This window comes from Carcharodon carcharias, chromosome 15, assembly GCF_017639515.1.
Source record: "Carcharodon carcharias isolate sCarCar2 chromosome 15, sCarCar2.pri, whole genome shotgun sequence".
In the NCBI taxonomy this organism is placed as follows: domain Eukaryota; kingdom Metazoa; phylum Chordata; class Chondrichthyes; order Lamniformes; family Lamnidae; genus Carcharodon; species Carcharodon carcharias.
This window is the reverse complement of record NC_054481.1, coordinates 36,829,926-36,852,935: the sequence shown is the minus strand read 5'-3', so window position 1 is coordinate 36,852,935 and position 23,010 is coordinate 36,829,926. Positions and strand designations below refer to the sequence as shown.

General features: G+C 41.9%; 1 protein-coding gene and 1 long non-coding RNA gene across 2 annotated transcripts in view; both read right to left on the bottom strand.

Moving 5' to 3' along the window:
* The window catches only part of pemt (phosphatidylethanolamine N-methyltransferase), a 149,310-nt gene that overhangs the window by 66,095 nt on the left and 60,205 nt on the right, over nt 1–23,010 (bottom strand). Inside the window, exon 4 of the mRNA XM_041206920.1 lies at nt 388–533. Coding sequence (XP_041062854.1) covers nt 388–533 — 146 coding nt within the window. The remainder of the gene's footprint in view (nt 1–387; nt 534–23,010) is intronic.
* On the bottom strand, nt 12,985–21,334 carry LOC121288155. The gene is made up of 3 exons (XR_005945315.1): nt 21,246–21,334; nt 13,254–13,424; nt 12,985–13,151 (listed from the first exon to the last, which is right to left on the bottom strand). It is a non-coding gene; the product is annotated as an uncharacterized LOC121288155 (long non-coding RNA).

Sequence of the window (23,010 nt, the reverse complement as noted above, 5' to 3'; positions counted from 1 at the left end):
GCCAGACAACCAGAAGAAATCCCCTCTTTGATTTTTTTTTTTACATCCCCTTAAACAGTCTCAGGTCTTATCTAAGAGATGGCACCCCCAGAAATGCAACAGACCCTCACCAAAAGTGTCAGCCTAGGTTATTTGCTCAAGTCCTGGAGGGTCTTCTGACAGTGGGAAACATGCTAGCAAATGAGGCAATTGAATGAATACAAGATATTACTGTGAAAAGGATATTACTGAATAGGAAAATCTTAACTCTTGCAATACAGTAAATCATACTGACTATATACCAGGTGATTGTGCGCCATAAAAATAATGGTAAGTTTAGATGAGAGAAGCTGAACTTAATGTAAGATGCCTATTTGCTTGGCTATCATCATCAATAATTGTTCTCACCTAGAAATGTACCGGTGAATCCCAGTGCAAAGAAGCTGCTCAGAACAAGGATGGTACCTAATAGTAACAGGATAAGGCCAACGTAAAATGCTGCAACATTGTCAAGGACTTGGACCTTGGGTTGAATCTTCATTGCTTCAGTAAAACTACAGGAAAGACACAGAACGCACTTGTTAAACAAATTAAACATAAATTGGCTTGAATAAACAGTTCTGGCTGTATTAGTTTCTGTATCTGGATAAACAAGATTTTGGTTGTCTGTATTGCAGAAAGTGTCCTTGAAATTTAATTGCCTCGATTTTTGGGCATAAGCACGCTATGAACTGCTACCCTTGTGCCTACTGTAAATGGAGTGAGTAAAACAGAATATTGGTCTATCCACTTCACTTCCATGATGGTGATGTGGAAAGGTGCAACCTTGGTGTTCATTTCTGTGCAAGCTTCAGAGGGCTGGGTGCTGTTTATTAGAAAGCATGTGTTCAGGCAATCTCGCTTGTTTAAGGTACAGTTCCTAGATAAGGAAAATTGCAGCATTGCACTGCAGGCTGCTGGACAATTGTTCTTGGCTGTCCACAGAGAAGCTGTGTTGCTGAAAGGGAAGTAGAGGGCTCCCAGATTCAGCCACGCTACCCTACGGAAAGCTGAAGCCAGGAGCGAAGTCATGTTTCTCGGGGAAGGTGGGGGGGCATGCAAGATGTGCTCCAGAGTAGCCTTGAAAAGAGAGTGGGAGCATGTCGCAAGGGTAGGCAATGCTCAGAGTGTAGCACTGTGGACCTGGCTTTGTGATTGAATTTCACAACCTGAGTGTTTGGCTACTGATGACTGAATTTAAATATGTAGAAAACAGGAAAATTATTCTACAGGTAAATTCTGGGATACTGAAAAAGAAGCATCACCTGTAAAAGCAAATTGATATGTCCATTATACTGCAGTTACTACGTCATGGTTCAAATTAAATTAATTACTTTTGGGTTAAAGTAAACCATCCTATATTTTGTTATACAAGGTAGAACATTATTTAAAAATATCACTGCACTGAATATCGCTAATCTGATCCTAATCTAAGGAAAAGCTTATCCTTTTAATGAGCTGTTACTCTGTGCAAACTGTAGCTTTTGGAAATCAGAAGTTACTACAGTACTGCTACTAAGTTAATGAAGTTTCTGTTCATTGAAGAGTTAAATTTAGGGTCCATTTTCTTACAATAGATATTATACAGCTCAGGAGTGAATAACATTTTTAATATCTGTCAAAGACAGAGTTGAGACTCTTGTTCCATTTGTTAGGTATTCCACAGATTTCCCAATGCGAACAATATTTTAACTCTCTATCTCCACACAACCTCTACTGAATTTGATGTTTTTTTATATACCACATTGCCACCAACATTGATGTATTGTGCATTTCTTAGGCAGAATTTTGAGAGCACACGCCATGAATGGAACTTCATGCACAACTGAAGACTTATTGGAAAGCTGTAATCTCTCATGTCAAATGAAGTCTCTGTGGTATGGGATTTCTGAAAGTTCCAGCCAGTGCACTGTAATCACTCTTCCCTTTTCAGAATATCAGCTGTACAAGGTACAATTGGTAGTAGGAAATACATGTAGTATAACTTGAAATGCTCTTTTAATGCACTTCCCAATTTGGATGCTGCACTTGCAGTAGGAAGACAGGAGGAAATAGCAACAAAAAATATCAGCTAAACGATGAGTGAAGTTGCCATTTTCTGTGGATTTTTTAAATGAAAACAACATTTACATTTCACATCTGCCTGCATTTCCTGTTATTGTCAACTTTCTCAATTATACATTCCTACATCTACAGTCATAACAGATGCTGCCTAAGTTAATGCGGCACATCATATCTACCCCTCCCCTCATCAGAAGCACGATAACGTCACCAATGTTATGAGGTGTAATTACAGCCTGACAAGTCCACATGAGCAGTTTCCATTTTAAGTGTGGACATAGTTATTTATAGTGGAAATACAAAACCAGGGCCATAATGCATGACCTTAAATTGGGGGCTGAATCACATTTGTATGCTCTGGCTTAACTATCACCAGACTTCTAAGCCATGTCATCTGAAAACTACACTTGCCCATGCTCAGCATTATGGGAGATCCACTACTCCATACAATTAACAAATTTTGTGACTAACATATGTCCATAGCATCATATCTGATGAAGAAAGACACCTGGGGCAGAATTTTTCCCTCGTCAGGCAGGCTTGGTGGGAGCAGGCAGGGGTGATCGGGAAACCAAATTCCACCCGCAATTAGCTCCGCACCGCGATTTCACGTGAGTAGGCCAATAAAGGCCCGCCCTGCATGGATCATGAGCAGCAGCGCTTAGCATTACCTGTGGGCATGGCGAGGAGGGAGAACAGGCCTGGCGCACAGTTCGCGCATGTGTGCGCAAGAGCACTTCAATCTCCCTGAGGCAGCTCCGTGCCTCAGGAAGATTGAAGTGCTTTTTAAAAAAAATTAATAAAAACAGTAAAAATTAAAAAAACATCCCCTTATGTGACTCTGTTGAAAGACAGAGTTAAGACTCTTGTTCCATTTGTTAGGTATTCCACAGAGTTCCCAATGTGAACAAACAATGTTTTAACTCTCTATCTCCATACAACCTCTACAGAATTTGCTGTTTTTTCTTATACCACATTGCCACCAACATTGATGTATTGTGCATTTCTTGGACAGAATTTTGAGAGCACATGCCATGAATGAAACTTCATGCACAACAGAAAACTTATTGGAAAGCTGTAATCTCTCATGTCAAATGAATGACTCTGTCACATGGGATGAGACATGTTTTTAATTCCAAAATAAAGTTTTTATTTATTGTTTATTTGCTTTAGGAAACCTCATCCTGCTCGTGGATGAGGTTTCATAAAAAATATAAAGGTTGATTGGCCTTCTCGCCTGCCCGCCAGCCATAAGGTTGGACAGGCAGCATAAATTTGATTTTAATTAGCTTGTTAATGGTCTCAATAGGCCTTTTAGTTATCGGCAGGTGCGCAGCCGACTCTGGTGTCCGCCCACTGAATAAAATATCGTGCAAGTGCGCGATGATGTCGGGACACATGCCTGATGTCATCACGTATCATTTTATGCTCGGGCATGTCGGGCACGTGGCTGCACACTGAGCGTAATATTCTGCCCCTGGAAGTGTGAATTTAAAATGCTTTTAACCTTCAAATCATCATAACATAGGATAAAAAAAAAATCATGATTAGCTCAAATAATTGCTTACTGTTAAGTCACCAATCCAATACTGAACTGTGAACAAATCAAAATTATAAAATAGCAGCATTCATATGCCACAATTAGTTTTTAAAGTGACCATTTATGACTGGTAAAAGTACAAAATTAACCAATCAATTCACTCTAAAAGGCTCTTCTCACAGTCTTCAGCTGCCATTTTCTTCCTGCACTCAGGTCAGATACACCTGAAATAGCAATCTATAAAACAAGATACCGAAGGGATAGTACTCAAAATTGGTTATTTAACGTTAGGAATGTCTACAAAACATCTCCTTGCGTAGACCTGTCCTTTTTTCTGGATTTTTTCTAAGGCCTTGGCATTTAGAGATTTCTAGCCATATAGACAATTCCTGTGTGTGACTGTGAGAGATAAAGAGAGAGACTAAATGCAAGGGTAAGATGCCTTGAGTTCTAGGTTCCCTGCTGTGCAAGTTCTTTGAAAGAGCTATCCAACTGGCCCCATTACCATGCTCTTTTGACATAACTGTGTGTGTCAATATTTACTAACAATTAATTTTATTTGCGTTGTCCAGATTTTGCTTGTTTCATCTTCTGAACCTGTATCATTGTCTATTCATCTTTACATAACTCTTGTACAAGTTGCCCTGAGGCTCTTTGCCTTCCTTTGATGCTGAATTGAAAAGGGCATTATCCATGGTTGTGACCTTGGGCTTGTACTATACTACCAATTCTGATGAACAACCTTGTATTAACTAAAAAGAATAGTGAAAATATTCTTATCATTAAGGTTAGAGACATTGGGCTGAATTTTAAGTCAAAAACGGGTGGGTTGGTGTCCAGATAGATGTATTGCACTGAAAGCAGCACTGAAATCAAGACAAGGCTAGCAACTGCCTGTTCTACAACTCATCAGTTTAATGAACAATGGTGAGCATCCAACATCAACCTGCACTTGAAAAAGCAACTTGCAAAATCTCTGGTGCGGAGCACTGCACTGTATAGGTGAGAGAGTTGGACTCTCAAGATGATGCTCTGGCGAAAGGTCCTTCGAATCAGCCAGATAGAGCAAAGAACCAATGAGTTTGCCCACAGGAAAATCAGAGTCTCAGCATCTCATGGGCTTTTAGCTGAAGCGAAGAAATGGAAAAGGAGAAAGTCTGACCACTGGAAAGGATGGGGTGAGAGTCTGGTGTTGGTAACAATAGAAGGTGAAGCGTCAGGAAAGTACAGGCCAGGTCAGAGAATGACTGGATAGGTGGACAGCATCAGAAACTTGTCGGAGGATGGAATTACAGAGGCACCAGAAGTGCAGTGGAGAGAGGGAGATGTCCATGGCCCTTTGTGGACAATGGCCAATTATGAAGTGAAAAGTGGAGGAATGGTGATAATAGTTTCAAGTCAGGATGGTGTGTGGCTTGGTGAGGAAATTGCAGGTGGTGGTGCTCCCACACGTCTACTTTTCTCTTTGTCTTTTTGATCGGTACAGGTCATGGCTTGGAAGGTGTTGTCAAAGGAGCCTTGGTGAGTTGTTGCATTGCATCTAAAAGGTGGAACACGTTGCTGCCACTATGAGCCGGTGATGGAGGGAATGAATATTTAAAGTGGTGTATGGGGGTGCTGATCAAGCAGGCTGCTTTATCTTGGATGGTGTCGAACTTCTTGGAGCTGCATTCATCCAGGGCAACTGAAGAGTGTTCCATCACACTTCTGACTTGTGCCTTGTGGATGATGGACAGGTTTTGGGGAGTCAGGAGGTGTATTACCCGCCACAGAATTCCCAGCCTCTGACCTGCTCGTGTAGCCACAGTATTTATATGGCTAGTCCAGTTCAGTCTCTGGTCAATGTTGATATTGGAGAAAATCAGCGATGGTAATACCATTGAATGTTAAGGGGAGATGATTAGATTCTCTCTTGTTGGACATGGTCATTGTCTAGCAACTGTGTGGTATAAATGTTTCTTGCCACTTATCAGTCCAAGCCTGAATGTTGTCCAGGTATTGCTGTATGCATGCATGGACTGCTTCAGTGCATGAGGAGTTGCAAACGGTACTGAACACTGCAATCATCAGCAAGTATCCCCACTTCTAACCTTATGTTGCAAGGAGGTCATTGATGAAGCAGCCGAAGATGATTGGGCCTAGGATACTATTCTGAGGAACTCCTGTAGTGATGTCCAGGGCCTGAGATGATTGGCCTTTAACAACCACAACCATCTTTCTTTGTGCTAGGTATGAACCCAACCAGTGGAAAGTCTTTCTCTGGACCTCTATTGGCTTCAACTTTCAAGGGCTCCTTGAAGCTACACTTCATAAAATGCTGCTTTGATGCACGGTCACTCTCACCTCTGTAATTCATCTGGCCATGTTTGAACTACGGCTGTAATGAGGTGGATAGTCAGGGACCCAAACTGAGCATCGATGAGCAGATCATTGCTGAGTAAGTGCCCATGATAGCACTGTTGGTGGCACCTTTTATCACTTAGCTGATGATTGAGAGTATTCTGGTTAGCTTAAGACGCATTGTTAAGATTGAACAGAAATAGTTTTATTCTGCAATTGATTGTCAATGACCTGAGAGTTCCTGTTGGTGATAAAGGAAGCCTAAAAAATGAAACATCATCATCACTTTGATGAGCGCAAAAATTAGTAGCAGATTTCAGCCAGCAAAACAATAGGTTACAATTGGCTCTAATTCACCTGGATTGGTAAAGAGAACAATGGTCAGAGCTTGTGATCTTGATCAGTGCCCAATGGCCACTGCTGGAATTGAGCATGGGGTAAACCAGTAATTCTCAGCAGTTATAGCCTACTGAGACTCATGATTAAAGTTCACGTATGAATAATACGCATTTGAGTGAGATATTGGACAGTGGCCAGTTCCCATGTGATGCAGCCTAACAAGGAAGAAAACTTCAAGAGGGGAGAAAATTGGCAGCCAAAAAATGTAAGAAAAGCAAAAACAAAATTGTGCATTGATTTGAATAGCAAGAGCAGTGGATTCAGCAGGAAAGTTTTAGTAAAATTTATCCCTTGAGTTTGTATAGTGCTTGTGGCTTTCAAATATCAAGTCTGCTGCACATTACCTAGAAGAATACTGAATTTTTGTCACCCTTTCAAATATCACGTGAATGACACAATTCTGTGAATTATCTAGCAGATGGATACATAGATCCTCCTTGCGATTACAATCTATAATTATAATAGCAGCCACTATTCTATAGAATGAATATAAGCATACTTTCACTGCTCACATGATTGTTATAACATCTTGCATGTGAAGTAACATTTAAGTATCATTATAAATATATACTTGCATTGCCATCCATAGTGTGAGGTTGCAAAACAAGACTATTTTGCTGGAAACAGCAAATGCCAGGCTTTAAAAGGAAATTAAATTTTAAAAAGCTTCATTAAAATTCACCTGTGATAATTACATTTCTGAGTTAATGTTCACATTCCTTCACATTCCTCTAACTCATGATTCAGTCTTTTAAAAAATTTAATAAAAATTGCCCTTTATTACAAATAAGCAAACATAACTTCCAATGGTCAGTTGCATTCACACATTTGCCAACCATCTGTAATTTCCGCAAATACAATGTCAGCAGTGTTCTAAACAGCAAACATCCCCCTGTTTGTAGACTCTGTTGGACAACATTCTATGTTGCAGTGATTGCAAATTTAAATTTCACTATGTTCTTCAGGCAACTTAAAGCTGTTTCCTTTTCCTCCTGATCTTTGCCTTCTTACTGCGAGGCAGGCACCGTGATCTGATGATGAAGTTAAGACGATTTGGTTGATTTTCAACATCTTTTTGTTTTGATATTGTCAGTGCAGTCCCTTAAAAGGGCTCATAGAATCATATAGCACTTAAGCAGGCCATTCAGCCCATTGTGCCTCACTGGAGGCTCAATGACGCACTGAAAGAGTTACCAATTAGTCCAACTCCTTGATTTTTCCCCATAGCCCTGCAAATATTTCATTTTTAAATTGAGGTTCAGTTCTCTTTTGAAAGTTACCTTGAATCTGCTTCCACCACCCTTTCTGATTGTCCATTTCAGATCATAACAACTCAGAGTAAAAAATATGTCTCTTCATCTCCCTTTCCCCTCTGGCTTCTATGCAAATTATTTTCAATCTGTGTCCTCTGGTTCAGGGGTAGCTCAACAGTAATTATTAATGTGCTGCTGCCATTGGAGACATTTCTCTCCATCTACTCCACCAAAATCCCTCATTGATATTTAACACCATTATCTCCTCTTCACCTTCTCTGCTTTAAGGACAACAACCCCAGCTTCTCCACTCTCTCTCTTCATAACTTAAGTTCCTCATCCCTTGTACCATTCCCCTAAAGCTCCTCTGTACCTTATTCAAGGCCTTGCCGATCTTGCTAAAATGTGATGCTCAGAATTGGACACGGTTTGAGGTCTAACCCAGTGATTTTTAAAGGTTTACCATAACTTCCTTGCTCTGGTAAAGTACTGGGAGTGAAAGCAGTTTGAGTAGTAGTGAATGGAAAGAAGTGAGCCGAGTACAGCAAGGAGTGACAGAAATTCTGATGAGGTATCAACATTTAAAAGCAGGAACAACCTGGAAACACCATTGAGTGTGAAATGCTCATTAACTAGGATGGCAGACATTGTAGGCAATGACGAGGAAATACAAACACTTCAAAAGCTGCACAGCATTAGGTAAAGAAAGTGTGAGGTTTACAATTTTATCTACAGCATATTAAAATATTGCACATGGCATCCAGCTCCTTTAAGTTTTACATTTACTTCCTGTAGTACTTTTCCCATTGCACATTGTTCTTAATGCCTTGTTGTTGTAAAAGGACATATTGTCCGACTGACAGCGAGAAAAGCTGCTCAGCTGGTATTTATATAAATTACAAAACAACCAACAATACAACTAACAAAAAAATGTACAAGGGGAGAAAGAACTTCAGTTGTTTGCTGCTGCTTTTTTTCTGACATTGAAATTACTGAAACTTGCCAGTGAAGGACCCAAATGATACATCTGCTTTAGGATCAGGAGAATCTAGTCATCAGTGGGGAAAATTTGTGGATTTGTTCCCAGAAATGTGCGCACACTGATTCCAAACAATTACCACAGGCTTATATCTTCCCATTATAATGTTTAAAAATATTGTCACTCCATGAGAGTAGTTATGGCATGCATATCTCAGGCAAATGTAACTTTCCATTTCAAGAGAAAATGCCTCATATTTTTCAGTCAGTGACGAAGCAAAGCCATTTTAAAATAAGCTGCACTAAGATCTAGTGACCTCTGTAGTGTGGATTTCCCCTTTCCTGAAGTTAATTTGAACTGGCTGCCAGGAATCCAGCAAATAATGTCATCAAGCAAGGTAAGCAACCAGTTATATTGAAGAATTCTCATAGTGTAATGAAAGTATAATGATTTTCATAAGATTTTTCTGGTTTATTGTGAAGTAGCTTAATGGGAGTAAGTATAGTTGGGTCTGTGTGTGATGTAAGTTCATTTAGAGTCAAGTAGACTGCAAGTTTGAAATCATCAAAAGAAGCTAGGTGCTTGACATACTAATGAGTAAACATGGCTTAGCACTTAAGGTGTGAAGAGAATTTGCATTTTTAGATAAATGAAAGGATATTTGAACTTCAAAGGGGTCTTAGCCTTTTTACAACTAGTCAGATAAGCAAAGCTAAGGAATGCGTTTATTTTTCCAAAGGTGACTGACAATATATATTGGCAACATGAAAGTTTTTATGTTATGAGGAAGATACCGTTTCAAAGACATATGGAACAATAGAATTTACATATTAAAAGAAAGATATACATAAAGGAGAATGAAAGGCTGTGTGTTAGAAGGCCATGTGAGATCTAACAGGAGTGTGTGAAATAGCCTTAATGAAGCCTCCAGCATTTGTGCATAAGTCTGTTATATAATGAAAATGAAGTTGGGGAAAAGCCATTTGGAATTCCACTGTCAAGTGGGTATTGTGTTAATTTGCTAGTTCTGGTTTAAATCTAAAATCTATTTTGGACTGTTGCCTTAAAGGGAATGTAACTGGGGAACAGGGTAATAAGGAATTAAAGGAGTTTTCATAGTAGTAAGCAATTGTAGTCTTATGTATGTGCTCGAAATCTTTTATATTTCGTTAATAAATATTTAATTTAATTTTTAAAATCTCTAAAGGTCTTGGTGGACTTATTACTTCTGAATTCAGTGCACACATCTCATAACACAAATTGCAAAACTGTTGTGATAGCATGACCAAGTTTTTCTTGTGAATTTGGTCCGCCTGGTACACATCATCTGCCACATCATAACAACAGACAGAAAACTAGTAAGTTAAAAGTATGTTTAAAGTATAATTTTACAGAGTAAAATAAAGATCGGAATGTACATATAAGATTAAGGTAGAAACGGATATATCATAAACTATTTAAATTTATTTTACAAATGTGAATTTTTATTTATCAATAGAGAAATTTGGCCATCCACAATTATAAAATCCGTTTTTCAAATCTAGAGAGGTGGTTCAGCAATAATTATGAACATAGTACACTGTTAAAACCTAGTTCTACTCATTCAACAAAGTGCAATTTTTTCCAAGGGTTTTTACAGCGAGGCTAAGAGCATAAAAGGGCAACTTCTCATCAGCTCAGTGATTTCTAAATTGCAGTCTATAGGAACTCCAACAGCGCAACAGAATCACTGACAGCGACCTTTCAATTTCCATGTTTAATGAGCTGTGTGCAGACTCTAGAATTCGCTGTTAGAATCGGAGGAATAATGAGAATACCTCCATCATTCCTATGGCATGATCTGGGCCATTACCTCAAACGTTCATGAGTACTCTCCCAGGCAGCGAAAAAGGAAATATCTCAGGTCTCTGGGCTGTTGAAGTATATCAATGTACCACTGTAACAGATTACACTGCACCAGAGGCTCCCATCTTTTCTTTGGTGAGCCCCCTTCACTGATTCATACTTTATGCAAGTCTCCCTTTTTCTAAGGAGCAGTAGTTTTGCACAATTAATGTTAGCCTAGAAATAGCTGAAACCAAAATTTTCACTTCAGCTGTTTTTGATTTTAATATGAGGTCCAATCATATCACTGGAATTCACTGGCTGGGAAATTCCCCAGATCTGCTCCTACTTTGCAAGCGTTACTTCACATGAGGTGCAGTGGATCCAGGAGCAGATCTGAGAAATATCCTAGCCTCTTCAACAATGTCAACAACTTTGTGGAAAACAAAACTGGCTCTTCTCTTTGTGTGTGATACGAGCCAGGTGCAGGATTTACAATCCTCCACAGACAGAACTAGGGTGTGCCTGTGATCAGATTGTTTTGGGAATGGGACAGGGAGTAATGAATTGTTGGATTGCTTTGGAGGAGGTATAATATAAGTTTAATACTCTTCTTTGTGCAAAGATTGAGAATCCAAGAGTGTGGATCATTCATTTATCTCTCAATTTAAAGATTACACCAATCAAGCAGCAACTTAAATGAGAAGCAGGAAAAATAATGTTCCCAGAAAAATGCAGAGCAAAGGGCAATAAAGTAATTTGAGGCAGCAGCAAATTTTTAAAGGAGGGATACTTAATTATTGGCTGCATATAGCGACACCAGAAAACCTAGCCAGAATGGAGATGATTGGGAAATTGCCCCATCAATCACACCTAGAGCTGAAATGCTTTTTTTTCTTGCCCATTTTTTCATAGAATGCGTCACTGGCAAGGCCAGCATTTGTTGCCCATTCCTAATTGTCCTTGAGAAGATGGTGGTGAGCTGCCTTCTTGGACCACTGTGGTCCATCTGGTGTAGCTGCACCAACAGTGCTGTCAGGGAGGGTGTTCCAGGTTTTTGACCCAGCGACATTAAAGCAATTACAATAAAATTCCAAGTCAGGCTGGCATGTGACCTAGGGGGGAACTTGCAGGTTGTGATGTTCCCATGCATCTGCTGCCCTTGTTCTTCTAGGTGGTAGAGGTCATGAATTTGGAAGGTTGCAGGCGGCTTGGTGAGTTGCTGCAGTGTATTTTGTATATGGTACATGCTGCTGCCACCGTGTGGTGGAGGAAGTGAATATTTATGGTAGTGGATGGGTGCTAATCCAGCTGGACGGTGTTCAGCTTCTTGAGTGTTGGAGCTGCATTCATCCAGGCAAGTGGAAAGCATTCCATTACATTCCCGACTTGTGCTTTGTAAATGGTGGACAAGCTTTGGGGAATCTGGAGGTGAGTTACTCACTGCAGAATTCCCAGTCTCTAATGTGCTCTTGTAGCCACAGTTTTTAGGAGACTTGTCTAGTTAAGTTTCTGTTCAATGGTAACCCCTAGGATGTTGATGGTGGGGGAATTCAGTGATGATATTGCTGTTGAACTCCAAGGAGGGATGTTTCGAGTCTCTCTTGTTGTAGATAGCCATTGCCTGGCACAAATGTTAGTTGTCACTTATCAGCCCAAGTCTGAACGCTGTCCAGGTCTTGTTGCATATGGACACAGACTGAGGAGTTGTGAATGGTACTGAAGATTGTGCAATCATCAGCTAATATCCCCACCTCTGACCTTATGATGGAGGGAAGGTCATGATGAAGCAACTGAAAATGGTTGGGCTTAGGATACTACCCTGAGGAACTCCTACAGAAATTCCTGCGGCTGAGATGATGGACCTCCAACAATCACAGCTATCTTCTTTTATGCTAGGTATAACTCCAAACAGTGGAGAGTTTTTCCCTCCTAATTCCCACTGACTAGCTTAGGCTGGAGTATTGGTCCTGTAACATTATCATCATGCCACCATCACTAATTGTCTGGGATTGATTTTAGGCACATTTTTATAGGTAACTGTTTTCCAATCATTGCATTTTCCCAGAGAAATAATCCCACTTTACTCAAGCAGCTTTGCTATAGTCTCATGAGTTCTATGGCTGTAGTTGGTAAACACTCTGTTAAATAGACTCAATGCTGAGTAAATAGACAGCCATAAAATAGACTGCTGTAAAACCTGCCTGATGTCCAATCCCAGCTCTAACCAATTGGTTGACTCAGTGGTGTCAATGCTCACTTTGTTATTTATTCCTTCTAAAAATCGTGGGGACCCAAGGACTCATGAAGACCTTACTGCAAAAAATTTGGACATTTAAGAATATTAGAACTTTGAGTAAAGAACCTGTTAAACAGATTTTTGAAGCAGAACGTGGGGTGAGGGTTATTTTTTGCTGCTCTTTATTTATTTCTCTATGGCATTGGGACCAAGTGGTCATGAGCACTTCTGAAAAAAACATTATGCTGCACATAGGTACACTGATGAGTACTGACAAATCTTGTAAATTTACAGCAGATACCTGAATGTTGAAGCGAAAAGCACCTGGAATCAACTCAAAAGAGTTGAGGAGAGCGCAACAGTGCCAACATGGAGAAAAGATACATTGTGAAGATTACCAGTTAGTGCATTTCTTGGGAACTTCAGCACAATACCATTAAAAGTTGGTTCTGTTTATCAAAGCTAGGCAGGTACCCGTTGTGTCTATGTTGGCAGTTCCTAGTTAAAGCAGATGAAAACAGTTTAGCACCGAGCTATTTGGATCACTCCGTAAGCATTAGCTGATGCATCCTGGTGATAAAATTACTCAATATTACTCACATATCTATCCTTAGCTTGTTGCTTTGAAGCCTTGAAGTTTTTGATTGACAGGTTTGAGTTATTTTGAAATCATCCTTTTATCTTTTGTGGCGCCCTGTTCAAAAAAACCTGAAGATTTGCAAAGGTCAAGTCCTTGTTCACCAGTTCCTTTTTTGCTGTATCATTGCACAGCTGGAGGGAAATGGAAGGGTCAGTTGTTGCCTTCTCGAGCAAAAGCTTTTCTTTACACATGTATGCACCACGATTATGAAAATTAATGGTTCAGACACTGTTTTAAAACAATGAGTATTACTGAGAAATCAATGATTATTTAACAGTACATGGTTAGCTAATGAATCCATTTTGTGTGCTATTTCTATTTCTTCCTAAAATTGAGAATTTTCAAACCAAATCGTATTCCGTTTGTGTCTTATTTTCTGCTGACTTGAGAGATTAGGAGTGCTTCTGGAATGCTATGCGATTTCAATATTTCATTAGCTTAGGATCATGCTTTGGTTCAGAGGCAACAAGGGCTAGCAAAAGAAAATGGATTTGTGTATTAGTAATAAGAAAAAAAGTGTCTGGTGGGAGCTTAAATAGTAATAAGGTTGTCAAGCAGTTAAATAGTTGCTAACCTGAAGAATCTTATAGCAGTTAGCCCCTAATTGACCTCCGAACCTATAATCAGCCAGTTCCCCACATTCAATACCTGAATGGTGGCAGATGATGGGCCATGTTGAAAAACTTAACAACTTTCATTTGCATAGTGGACTTAATACACAAAAATGTTCCAAGCCTCTTTATGCAGTGCAAAATTAAGGAAAAATGAATGGACACTGAATCATTTTGGGATAGTTAGAAGAGGTAACCTCAAATATGTAGCTTTAAGATCCCTTTAAAAGGCAGAATTAGAGGGGTGGACCTATTTATGGAGCGAGTGTGTGCATAAAGCTATCTTCTCTCTGGCTTGCAATAACAGTCTCAGGTGCTCGTCAAGGCCAAATGACTTAGAAGTTGCTATTTTTTCATAACAAATTCCTTTTCTAAAGTATATCTACATTCACACTTCCATTATCATTTGTAAAACCTGACACAAAATATTTATTTAACATCTCCAGTCTACTATCATCCTCCACAAACAGATTTCCCCTCCATTCTTGAGTGGATAAACTGTTATTTATTATACTTATATAAAAAAAATCATCTGTTAATTTATGGCTCTTCTAATTTCCCTTTTCATTTTGCACCACACTTTTTAACTTCACCATGAATTCTTTTACTATTATTATCTCTAATTTTATTAAATGCTCCCTTATCTAATTTGATTAGTTTTAATCTGTTTATTCATGGAACTTGATTCTTTGATGATGTGACTCTTTCTGTTATAGGAATGTATCCATTGCAGCATATCGTATTTGAAGGTTCGCACTACGGATCTGTTATCTTTAGAGCCTCATTCATTTGAGTCAGATCCCTTCTTCGTTCACTGACATTATTTGCCTTATTCCAATCCAACGCCCTTATCTTTAACTACTCAATATTCTTTTTTATTTTAATGCTGAATCTAACTACATTATAGTCATGATCTCCTAATTGTTCTGCCATTCTGATCAGTTAGAAGAAACAAATCTAGAGTTTCTCGAGTTCAGCATCACAACATTCTCCAGTAAGTCATTCCCATTGCCCCTTATGATTCGAAGCTTACCTTAATAACCAACATTTACCTATACAGCAGTGTGACTCAGAGGGTCATACCTATGAATCAGCTTATGATTTGAGCTGCATGCTATAATCCTGCACATGCTACCATGCCCATTTCTCCAATCTTTTGAAAGGTAGATTGATTAACACTAAAACAAGGCCAAATATAGATCAATAAGCAGGCTTATCTTACAATCAGATTATTAAATGTCCTGTAAAATAATATGGTAAATTCAAAAATATCACAAGTTCAAGCACTTTAATAGAATTCTTTATTAATTCTACCATTCCTTTTTTTCTATCTACACCTCTTCTGAAACTGTTATTTCTAGAAATATTTAGTTCTCACTTCCGTCCAAACTAATGCTGTCATTTCAGTATTGCTGTTATAACACATTCCTTTGTCAATATTAACGCTTCCAACCCGATTTTATTTTGTATAGCCAATGCATATTACTCACTCTCAACACCATTTTCTTCAACATTAGCCTTAAATGAGAAAATTATGTAAAACAATAAACTGTTTGATATTCCTTGCCTTACCACTACAGTGCTTTTTTTGCTCTCACTACTTCCCTTTTCTCCTCAGAAAATAGTTCCAGTAATGGTTTCTGCTACTATTCGAACAGCTCTATAAAGCCTGCTTAATTTCTCTCGTCGCATGCCTCAACTTTCCCCACTTTGTCCAAGTAGGAATATGTGAACATAGTAGCAGGAGTAGGCCATTCAGCCCATCGAACCTGCTCTGCCATTCAGTGTGATCATAGCTGATCATTCACTTCAATATCTTATACCCAGACTATCTCCATATACCTTTATGTCACTGGTATTTAGAAAGCTGTCAATCTCTGCTTTAAACATACTTAATGACTAAGCTTCTACAGCGCTCTGGGGTAGAGAATTCCAAAGATTCACAACCCTCTGGATAAAAAAAATTCTCCTCATCTTGATCCTAAGTGGCTTCTCCCTTATTCTGAAATTGTGTCCCCTGGTTCTAGACTCCTTAACCAAATGAAACACCTCACCTGCATCTACCCTATCTATTCCTTTAAGTATTTTGCAGGTTTCAATGAGATAAAGTTTAAACCCCCTTCCAGCCTAAATACTTGTTCAAGAACAATGGTGCCATTTGTGTTAAAATGAAAAGCGCTCCTTTGGTATAACCTTTGCTGTTCCAGAAGTTTCCCCAATACACCAAGAACATCAAGCTCTCTCTTCCACATCGACATTCAGCAATGTGTAAATCTGCTTCCACTTTCATTCTATAACCTAGCCAGAGCATAACTCAAGAACCAAACTGGAGAGTAATTCTCCTGACATTGTGTTTTTCAATCTAGAACCTATCTCCTTAAACATGCTCTGTGGGACTTCAAATCTGCTTTGACTTGTACTCATCAGGTCAGGCAGCAATTGTGGAGAGAGAAATAGAGTTAACTGATTTCTGACAAAGGTCACCAACCTGAAATGTTAACTATCTCTCCACACATGGAAAATGGTAGCAATACTCAGATCAGGCAGCATGTGTGGAGAGACAGAGTGAACATTTCAGGTTGGTGACCTTTTGTCAGAACTCAGCTAACTATATTTCTCTCTCCGCAGTTGCTGCCTGACCTGCTGAGTATTGCCACCATTTTCTGTTTTTATGTCAGATTTCTATCATCTACAGAATTTTGCTTCTATCTGTAGTAACAACTTTTCACGACTGTCTTGCTCTCTCTGTTAGTTCACTCTGACATCAAGAAGATTCTATACCATTTAGTATTCCAATCAAGGCAGCAATAAGTGTCTCTAATCTTCAAGTCTTGTGATCCACGTGCGTTCTACAACTTGGATAGTCCTCTGTTCCATGGTTCTGAGCAGCATTATCGTACCATTCTCCTCTGAGTCATAATCATTGTCCAACTCTCAAATCCTGAACACTCATCTATTGAAAGGTTTCTATAAGTCAAGGGTTCCAAGCTTTCTGTCTGCCTCTTGTTGCCCCTACAGATGGTACCAAATTCTCTTTCTCTGCATTATTCCTGCACCCTGAACCGTCTATCACAGCCTCTTGATTGACCACATTCAGGACAGTGCAATCTGAAAACGGCTCTCTCTTATTCTCTCTCTGACTAAGGCTTCGTGAAGTCAATTGCTCCCTGAGCATAAATATGCTCTCCTTTGTAGGCTCAGTTTTCTAAATATTTTGTGAAGACGCTTACACTTAAGACCCATAAAGGGACTCCACACATCTGTTTTTCACAAACGAGCTTAAAAATGTAGATAGTGTTAACCTTGACTCCCACTAACACCAAATTCTGTACTTACTTAGTCTTATCTCTTATTCTCAGAAACATCATACTGGGATTTGCCTTTCTTCCCCAGAATTTTTATGACATTGGCCACAGATTTTTCTCTGTTGGTTTTGGCTTCCTCACAAGAGTTATGACGACTAGTTATTGGGAAGGTGATGTACTAGAATGCACTGTCTAAAGGCAGGATGTGTGGGTCTGTTAAACTTTTATTGTCCTTTTTTGCTGTTCTTTTCTTCAGTGAAAAGAAGACATTGCAAAATTTTGCTGCTTTCTGCATGTGCTGATCTCTCAATTCTGTATTAACAAGAAAAACTTTTAAGTAATGATTTTCTACTACAAACATGATGGGCTGGATTTCCAATTCTGAGGGATGGGGTGGGGGGTTCCATGTGCAGTGTGCAGTCAGAGCAGAAATGGATGCAGCACAATTTACGATTTGAAAATTATGTTCCCCAAGGGCAGAACTGGACACTAACACCTCTGGAACATGGTGCAGTTCAATGCGAGGGCTGAAGGTGGTGGATCCGGGGCCGGGGCAGGGGGGCTGTGGTGGGATGGTCAGGAACCTGCGCGACCATATGGAGTGTTAGAAGCTTGTTGTTGAGCAAAAAAATCTCAGTGGACCAGTTTCAGATTTTCAACTGACAGTCACACAGTGTGGCGGAATTGTCCCAGATTTGCACAAAGTGCAGTAGCGGGCGGGAAAAAGAATGTTTTACCCACCGGCCGCAATGGCAGCTTTTCACGCCGTATCGTCGCATTCCTGGTGTGCACTGCCTCATTAATAATGCATTCACGGGAAACACGCAGGATCGCTGCCAGGTGGGCTTGGGTTTGCCCGCCATGCCGTGACCTCAGCACTTGTTTGCTTCGGGCGCCATATTTAAAGCGCACTAGAGCGCAGCCTACTTCATGTCTACAGACCAGGACTGCTCCAGGTGACAGATGGCCCTGAAAGACGGGTGGCAGCCCCCAAATTTAGTGACACCTCCCTGGGGCACCTGCTGAATGCAGTGGAAGGCTGCCGCGTTGTCCCTACCCCAGCTCTGGCTGCAGGAAGTCCACCACAGTCACCAACCCAGCCTGGGCGGCATTGGCAGCAGCGGTCAGTGCCACTGGAGCACAGAGGAGGTCAACCATCCAATGCAGAAAGAGAATGAATGCTCTCATCCATTCTGCCGGGTAAACCAAGTCAACCACCTCATCACTCTCACCTCACACGCTCACACATCCACAGGGATCTCATCTCAAGGGACAACTAACTCTCACACACACCCTTACATCTCCATCAAATTCAGATCCTCTGGAGCTCATAACCTCATCCTGTCCATGGCTCCGCTTATCACACAAACATTCCACGCAGTGTCATGCGGCATGCTCACGCTCTCTCCATCTGTTTTCACGCAGGAGAAGCTGGTTCATAACAGCAGGAAGAGGTCGCAGGCCTGGGGTGAGCGGCCCACATTAGACTCCTACTCGCTTTGAGGAGTGTGTCATCGTGCTGACTGGTTAGGACACAGACCCTGCCTGTGGCGACGGTGAGGATGGCAGCAAACACCAACGTGAGGATCCTGAATCCTATCATCCCTCTCTCAGTGCAACTTTGATTCTGCTGCCATGCACTAATTATCTCTACTCTGGTTTACAAGGAGTTCTGCCAAGGGACTGACGCCCTCAGCCAGCCAATCCCTCAGCTCCATCCACATCATCACCTCCAGCCAAGAGGACACCTCCTCCATTGAAGAGCTGGAAATAAGCAACCTGGAAGACCTGTCGCAGCGCTTACCCACACCCTGCACCAGCGTAGAGACACATACCTCATTGGGACCTAGATCTAGAGCAGGCTCAGGTTCACAGTCTGGTGGTCAATGCATGGACACGTGTCCACAGCAGGAGGAGGCAGGTTCAGTCGAGCTCTCCGACAATGTGAGGACTGCTGGGGAAGAGACATCTTTGAGGATAGAGTCAGATGCCAAACCTCTGGAATCAGCCTTCCAACTCATCGTGGAGGGTCAGCAGAAGGCGAAGGAAGCCCTCAGCAGAGTGGCACATGAGTTGGAGGAGTGCATCCACCTGCTCTCTGATGAAGTGGTGCCCACATGTACACGTATGGAGGTCTCCATGGCGGGGATGGCGAATGCCTTGGAGACGCTAGTCCAGCAAAACGCTGTGATGTGTGCAGACCTGCACTCCACAGTGATAGCTATGGCCGAGTTCCTGCAATGGCAACAAGAGAGGGTCCAGTAACTGTTGGGCTCCAGCATCCTCTGATCCTCAGATGTCCATGATCTGAGCAAGGGCCTAACTGTAATTCCTGACTTCTACACGTCACACTTGTCCAGACGTATTCTGGGCCAGCATGTTTTCCTACCGGCGTAACGGAAAATCTGGTGTGAAGGTCAAATCCCGTCAGGCCTTACTTTGCATCCCATTAGAGGGGTGCAAAGTGGGTTCACGCTTCCCTCCAGCGAGATTGGCATTCTGCCATGGCGGACACAATTGGATGATCCTGCTGTGCTTTCACGCTGGCGTGAAACCGATTTTTGGCCTTCTTGTCACATTGATTCCACCGCCCCCCCTCTCCCCCACCCCCACCCCCCAACCCTGACCTGCCACGATGCCCAATGCCAAAGAGGCCGGCAAACTCCAGCCGCAGTGTCTAGAACACATTAGGGAGCAACTGGCATACACACAGAGCCAATGGAGGCACTGAGATCTGATTTAAAAGATGGAGAATAATGATGTTCACCTGCTCAGTCAGTGGCACAGAGTTGCCATTGCTGGTGCTGAAAGGCTTGTATTTCTCAGTGCGAGTTTGGAGTCCTGAGAGGGGCATAAGGCTGCTGGCTTCACCTGGCAAAGGAAGACCTGGTAAGCTAATGAGTGCCAGCTGAGGGAGTGTAAATGGGAACAGGTTACTCTGATATTGAACAGAGTAGGTGAGGAGGAGCTTCAGCAGATGCATCCTCCTGGTCAGGAGTAGCCCAATGCCCAGACATTGGAGAGAGACCACCAAGACCATTGCACGCCCCACAGTGATTGGCAGGCTGGCATGGCTGCATGGGCACAGCAGATTCAGCAATGTTTCACTTGCGTGGCTCCCAGCCCCATGGCTGATGACTCCAAAACTCAACCTCCACAAGAGACAAATTATCCAGCAAGAACACATAAATGAATAGCCCCATTGACACCCAGAGGCATGGAGCATGGGGCATCCACTGCCACCAGTGCCCTAGATCACAGGCTATGCACCCGTATCAAGCCCAGGGCTCCCACCCTACTCCCGCACACCCCAACCCTTTAGCCTCATTTCAGTCTTCACAACAAGCTTTAAAAACACAGAAGTCTGATTGATATCATAATACTGTACATCACTAACACAAGATAAATCAATGAAAAATAGAGCAAATTTTTTTCAGGTGACGCATCAAATGCAACTAATAGCATGGTGCCATGCACTCATGCTATAAAGTTATCCCCCTGCGACTAAGGAGAAGGTGGAGGCAACCTACTCCATTGTACCTGCATCCTGCCAAGATGTCTGTAGCTTCTGGCCTGGTTGTGATATACCCATGGAGTCACCTCCACACGTTGCTGTGCCTGCACCATTTCGTAGACTACCTCTGTCGCAGTGCCTTGTGGGAGGGGTGTGGCCTGAGTCAGAGGGGCCGAGGAGATATTCCAGTGCCGGAGGGATGGCCCCTTAGTTAACTTCTTCAACTACCTCAGCCCTTTCATGACACTCTTGAATGCTGTACGAGACCACAGCTGGGATGCAGCTGGCACCCACTCCAAACATTACTGCACCAATTGTGACACATTCCATGCTATACAGAGATTCTCACCCAATCTGTGCATGTCAGCATGCTGCTCCTGCACCCAGAGTCGTGCTACATACGGTAGGACCTCAAGCACACAAATACCCGAGTCATAGAGCACACGTGCTGCACGTCAACTCCTCCACTGACTGCCCAAAGCTCCACAATACCTCAGGGATCTCCAACATTCAGAAACTCACCTGTCTCCAATATTCCAGAAAGACCCTTTTCGTCTGCAACATCCGAAGGCCAGAATCTTCACCCTGTGAAGCATGACTGTTTGCCCTCTGTCCTCCAAGTGGGAGTTCCAACAGTGGACTCTGCCTCACTCTGCTCCTCCTGTTTACTCGTGTTGTGCTGCTCACCCAGTGCTCCCCACTCTAATTTTGATTGTGGCCCAACCGTCAAGAGTGTATTTGTGCTGTGAATACTGCAGAGGTCTGATATAGCAGTGCAGTCTCCTCCCCTCCTGAGGAGGCTGCTGAATTCTTCACTGGACCACTTTGTTATGTCCTAAAGGCAGGCCCTGCAGGCAATGAAAGTTCAGACAACTTAACAGGTGTATAAGCGCAACCAAGCCCATAAAGGACAGTGCTCGTATAACCACTGTGTGCATTGGACAGGAGGTGCCTCCTTTCCTTTCAGCCAAGTAAAGCTATCAAATGATCCTACTCTGCATGTCTTCTTGTCTCGCTGCTGCCCAGGGCCTGCTGCAATGGCTCCCACTCAATGTCCAGCGTTGCCTCCTCCATAGGTCTTGGGTCATACAGGTCTGGCACTCCACCTCCTGATCAAGCTTTCTCTCTGGTATTACGCACATGCTTCTCCTCCAGGACAAGTGGAGAAAGATGTACGAGTAGCCTGTCCTCCCTCACCTCTCCCAGCACGATAATGACATACTCTGTTAGTTTTTAAACATTAACAAGGACTGTGTAGTACTGTGCACACAGGCCAAAGAGCTGCAAAGTAATTTTGAACTTTGAATAAATCTGAATTGGATCAATTTTTTTCTTCCCAAGTCAATTCATTCCAAATGTAAACCTCAGGTTACCAGATATGAAAATCAAAGTTTTGAATCCAAGGTTTGCACAGTAAATCTCAGACATGTTCAACATATGGGCTGGGATAGTGAGGTCGATAAGCAGGGGGCGGGCCCTGCTCGCCGACACGTAAAATGACGCAGGATGATGTCGGGCGGAACTCCTGATTTTCAGGTCGGCAGGGGCGCAGCCAAATCAGCTGTGCACCCGCTGACCTGTTAACAGCCAATTGAGGCCATTTAAAAACTAATTGAACTAGTTAATGGACCTGCCCGTCCAACCTTAAGGTTGGCGGGCAGGCTGGGAGCCCTGGTGGGCTTCATAAAAAGCATGAAACTCATCCAAACCTCATCCACGGGTGGGATGAGGTTTCATGTAGGTTTTTAAAAAGTTAATAGAAGTTTGAATAAAAGTGATGGACATGTCCCAACTTATGTGACAGTGTCACATGAGAGGACATGTCAGGGAAATTTTATTTTTGTGCATTGGACATTTTTGAATTTGATGTCAATCTCCCTGAGGCAGTGCTTAGCCTCGGAGATGAGTGCGCTTTTTCTGCTTAGGGGGTTCCCCCAACCCCGCACCTGGCGGACGTCACGCTGGCCTGGCCTTAATTGGCCCACCAATGTAAAATGGCGGCACGTCCCCGATCGGGGGCGCCGATTGGAGGCGCACTGCACACGCCCGCTCCTGCACTTCCCCCCCGCCCGAAGCGGGGAAAATTCTTCCCATGATCTATGGACTTTAATTCTCTAAATTAAGGAGTCCTACGTTTTGTAATGCATTGTAATTACTTGTATAGTGGAATGCTCATAATTGTGCAATCCTGTTATATTTTATACTTTATTTTTATTTTGACGATTGTCTTTTACCATGAATTTTGATTACTTGTTTTATTGTATTGTTATTACAATTCAACACCTGC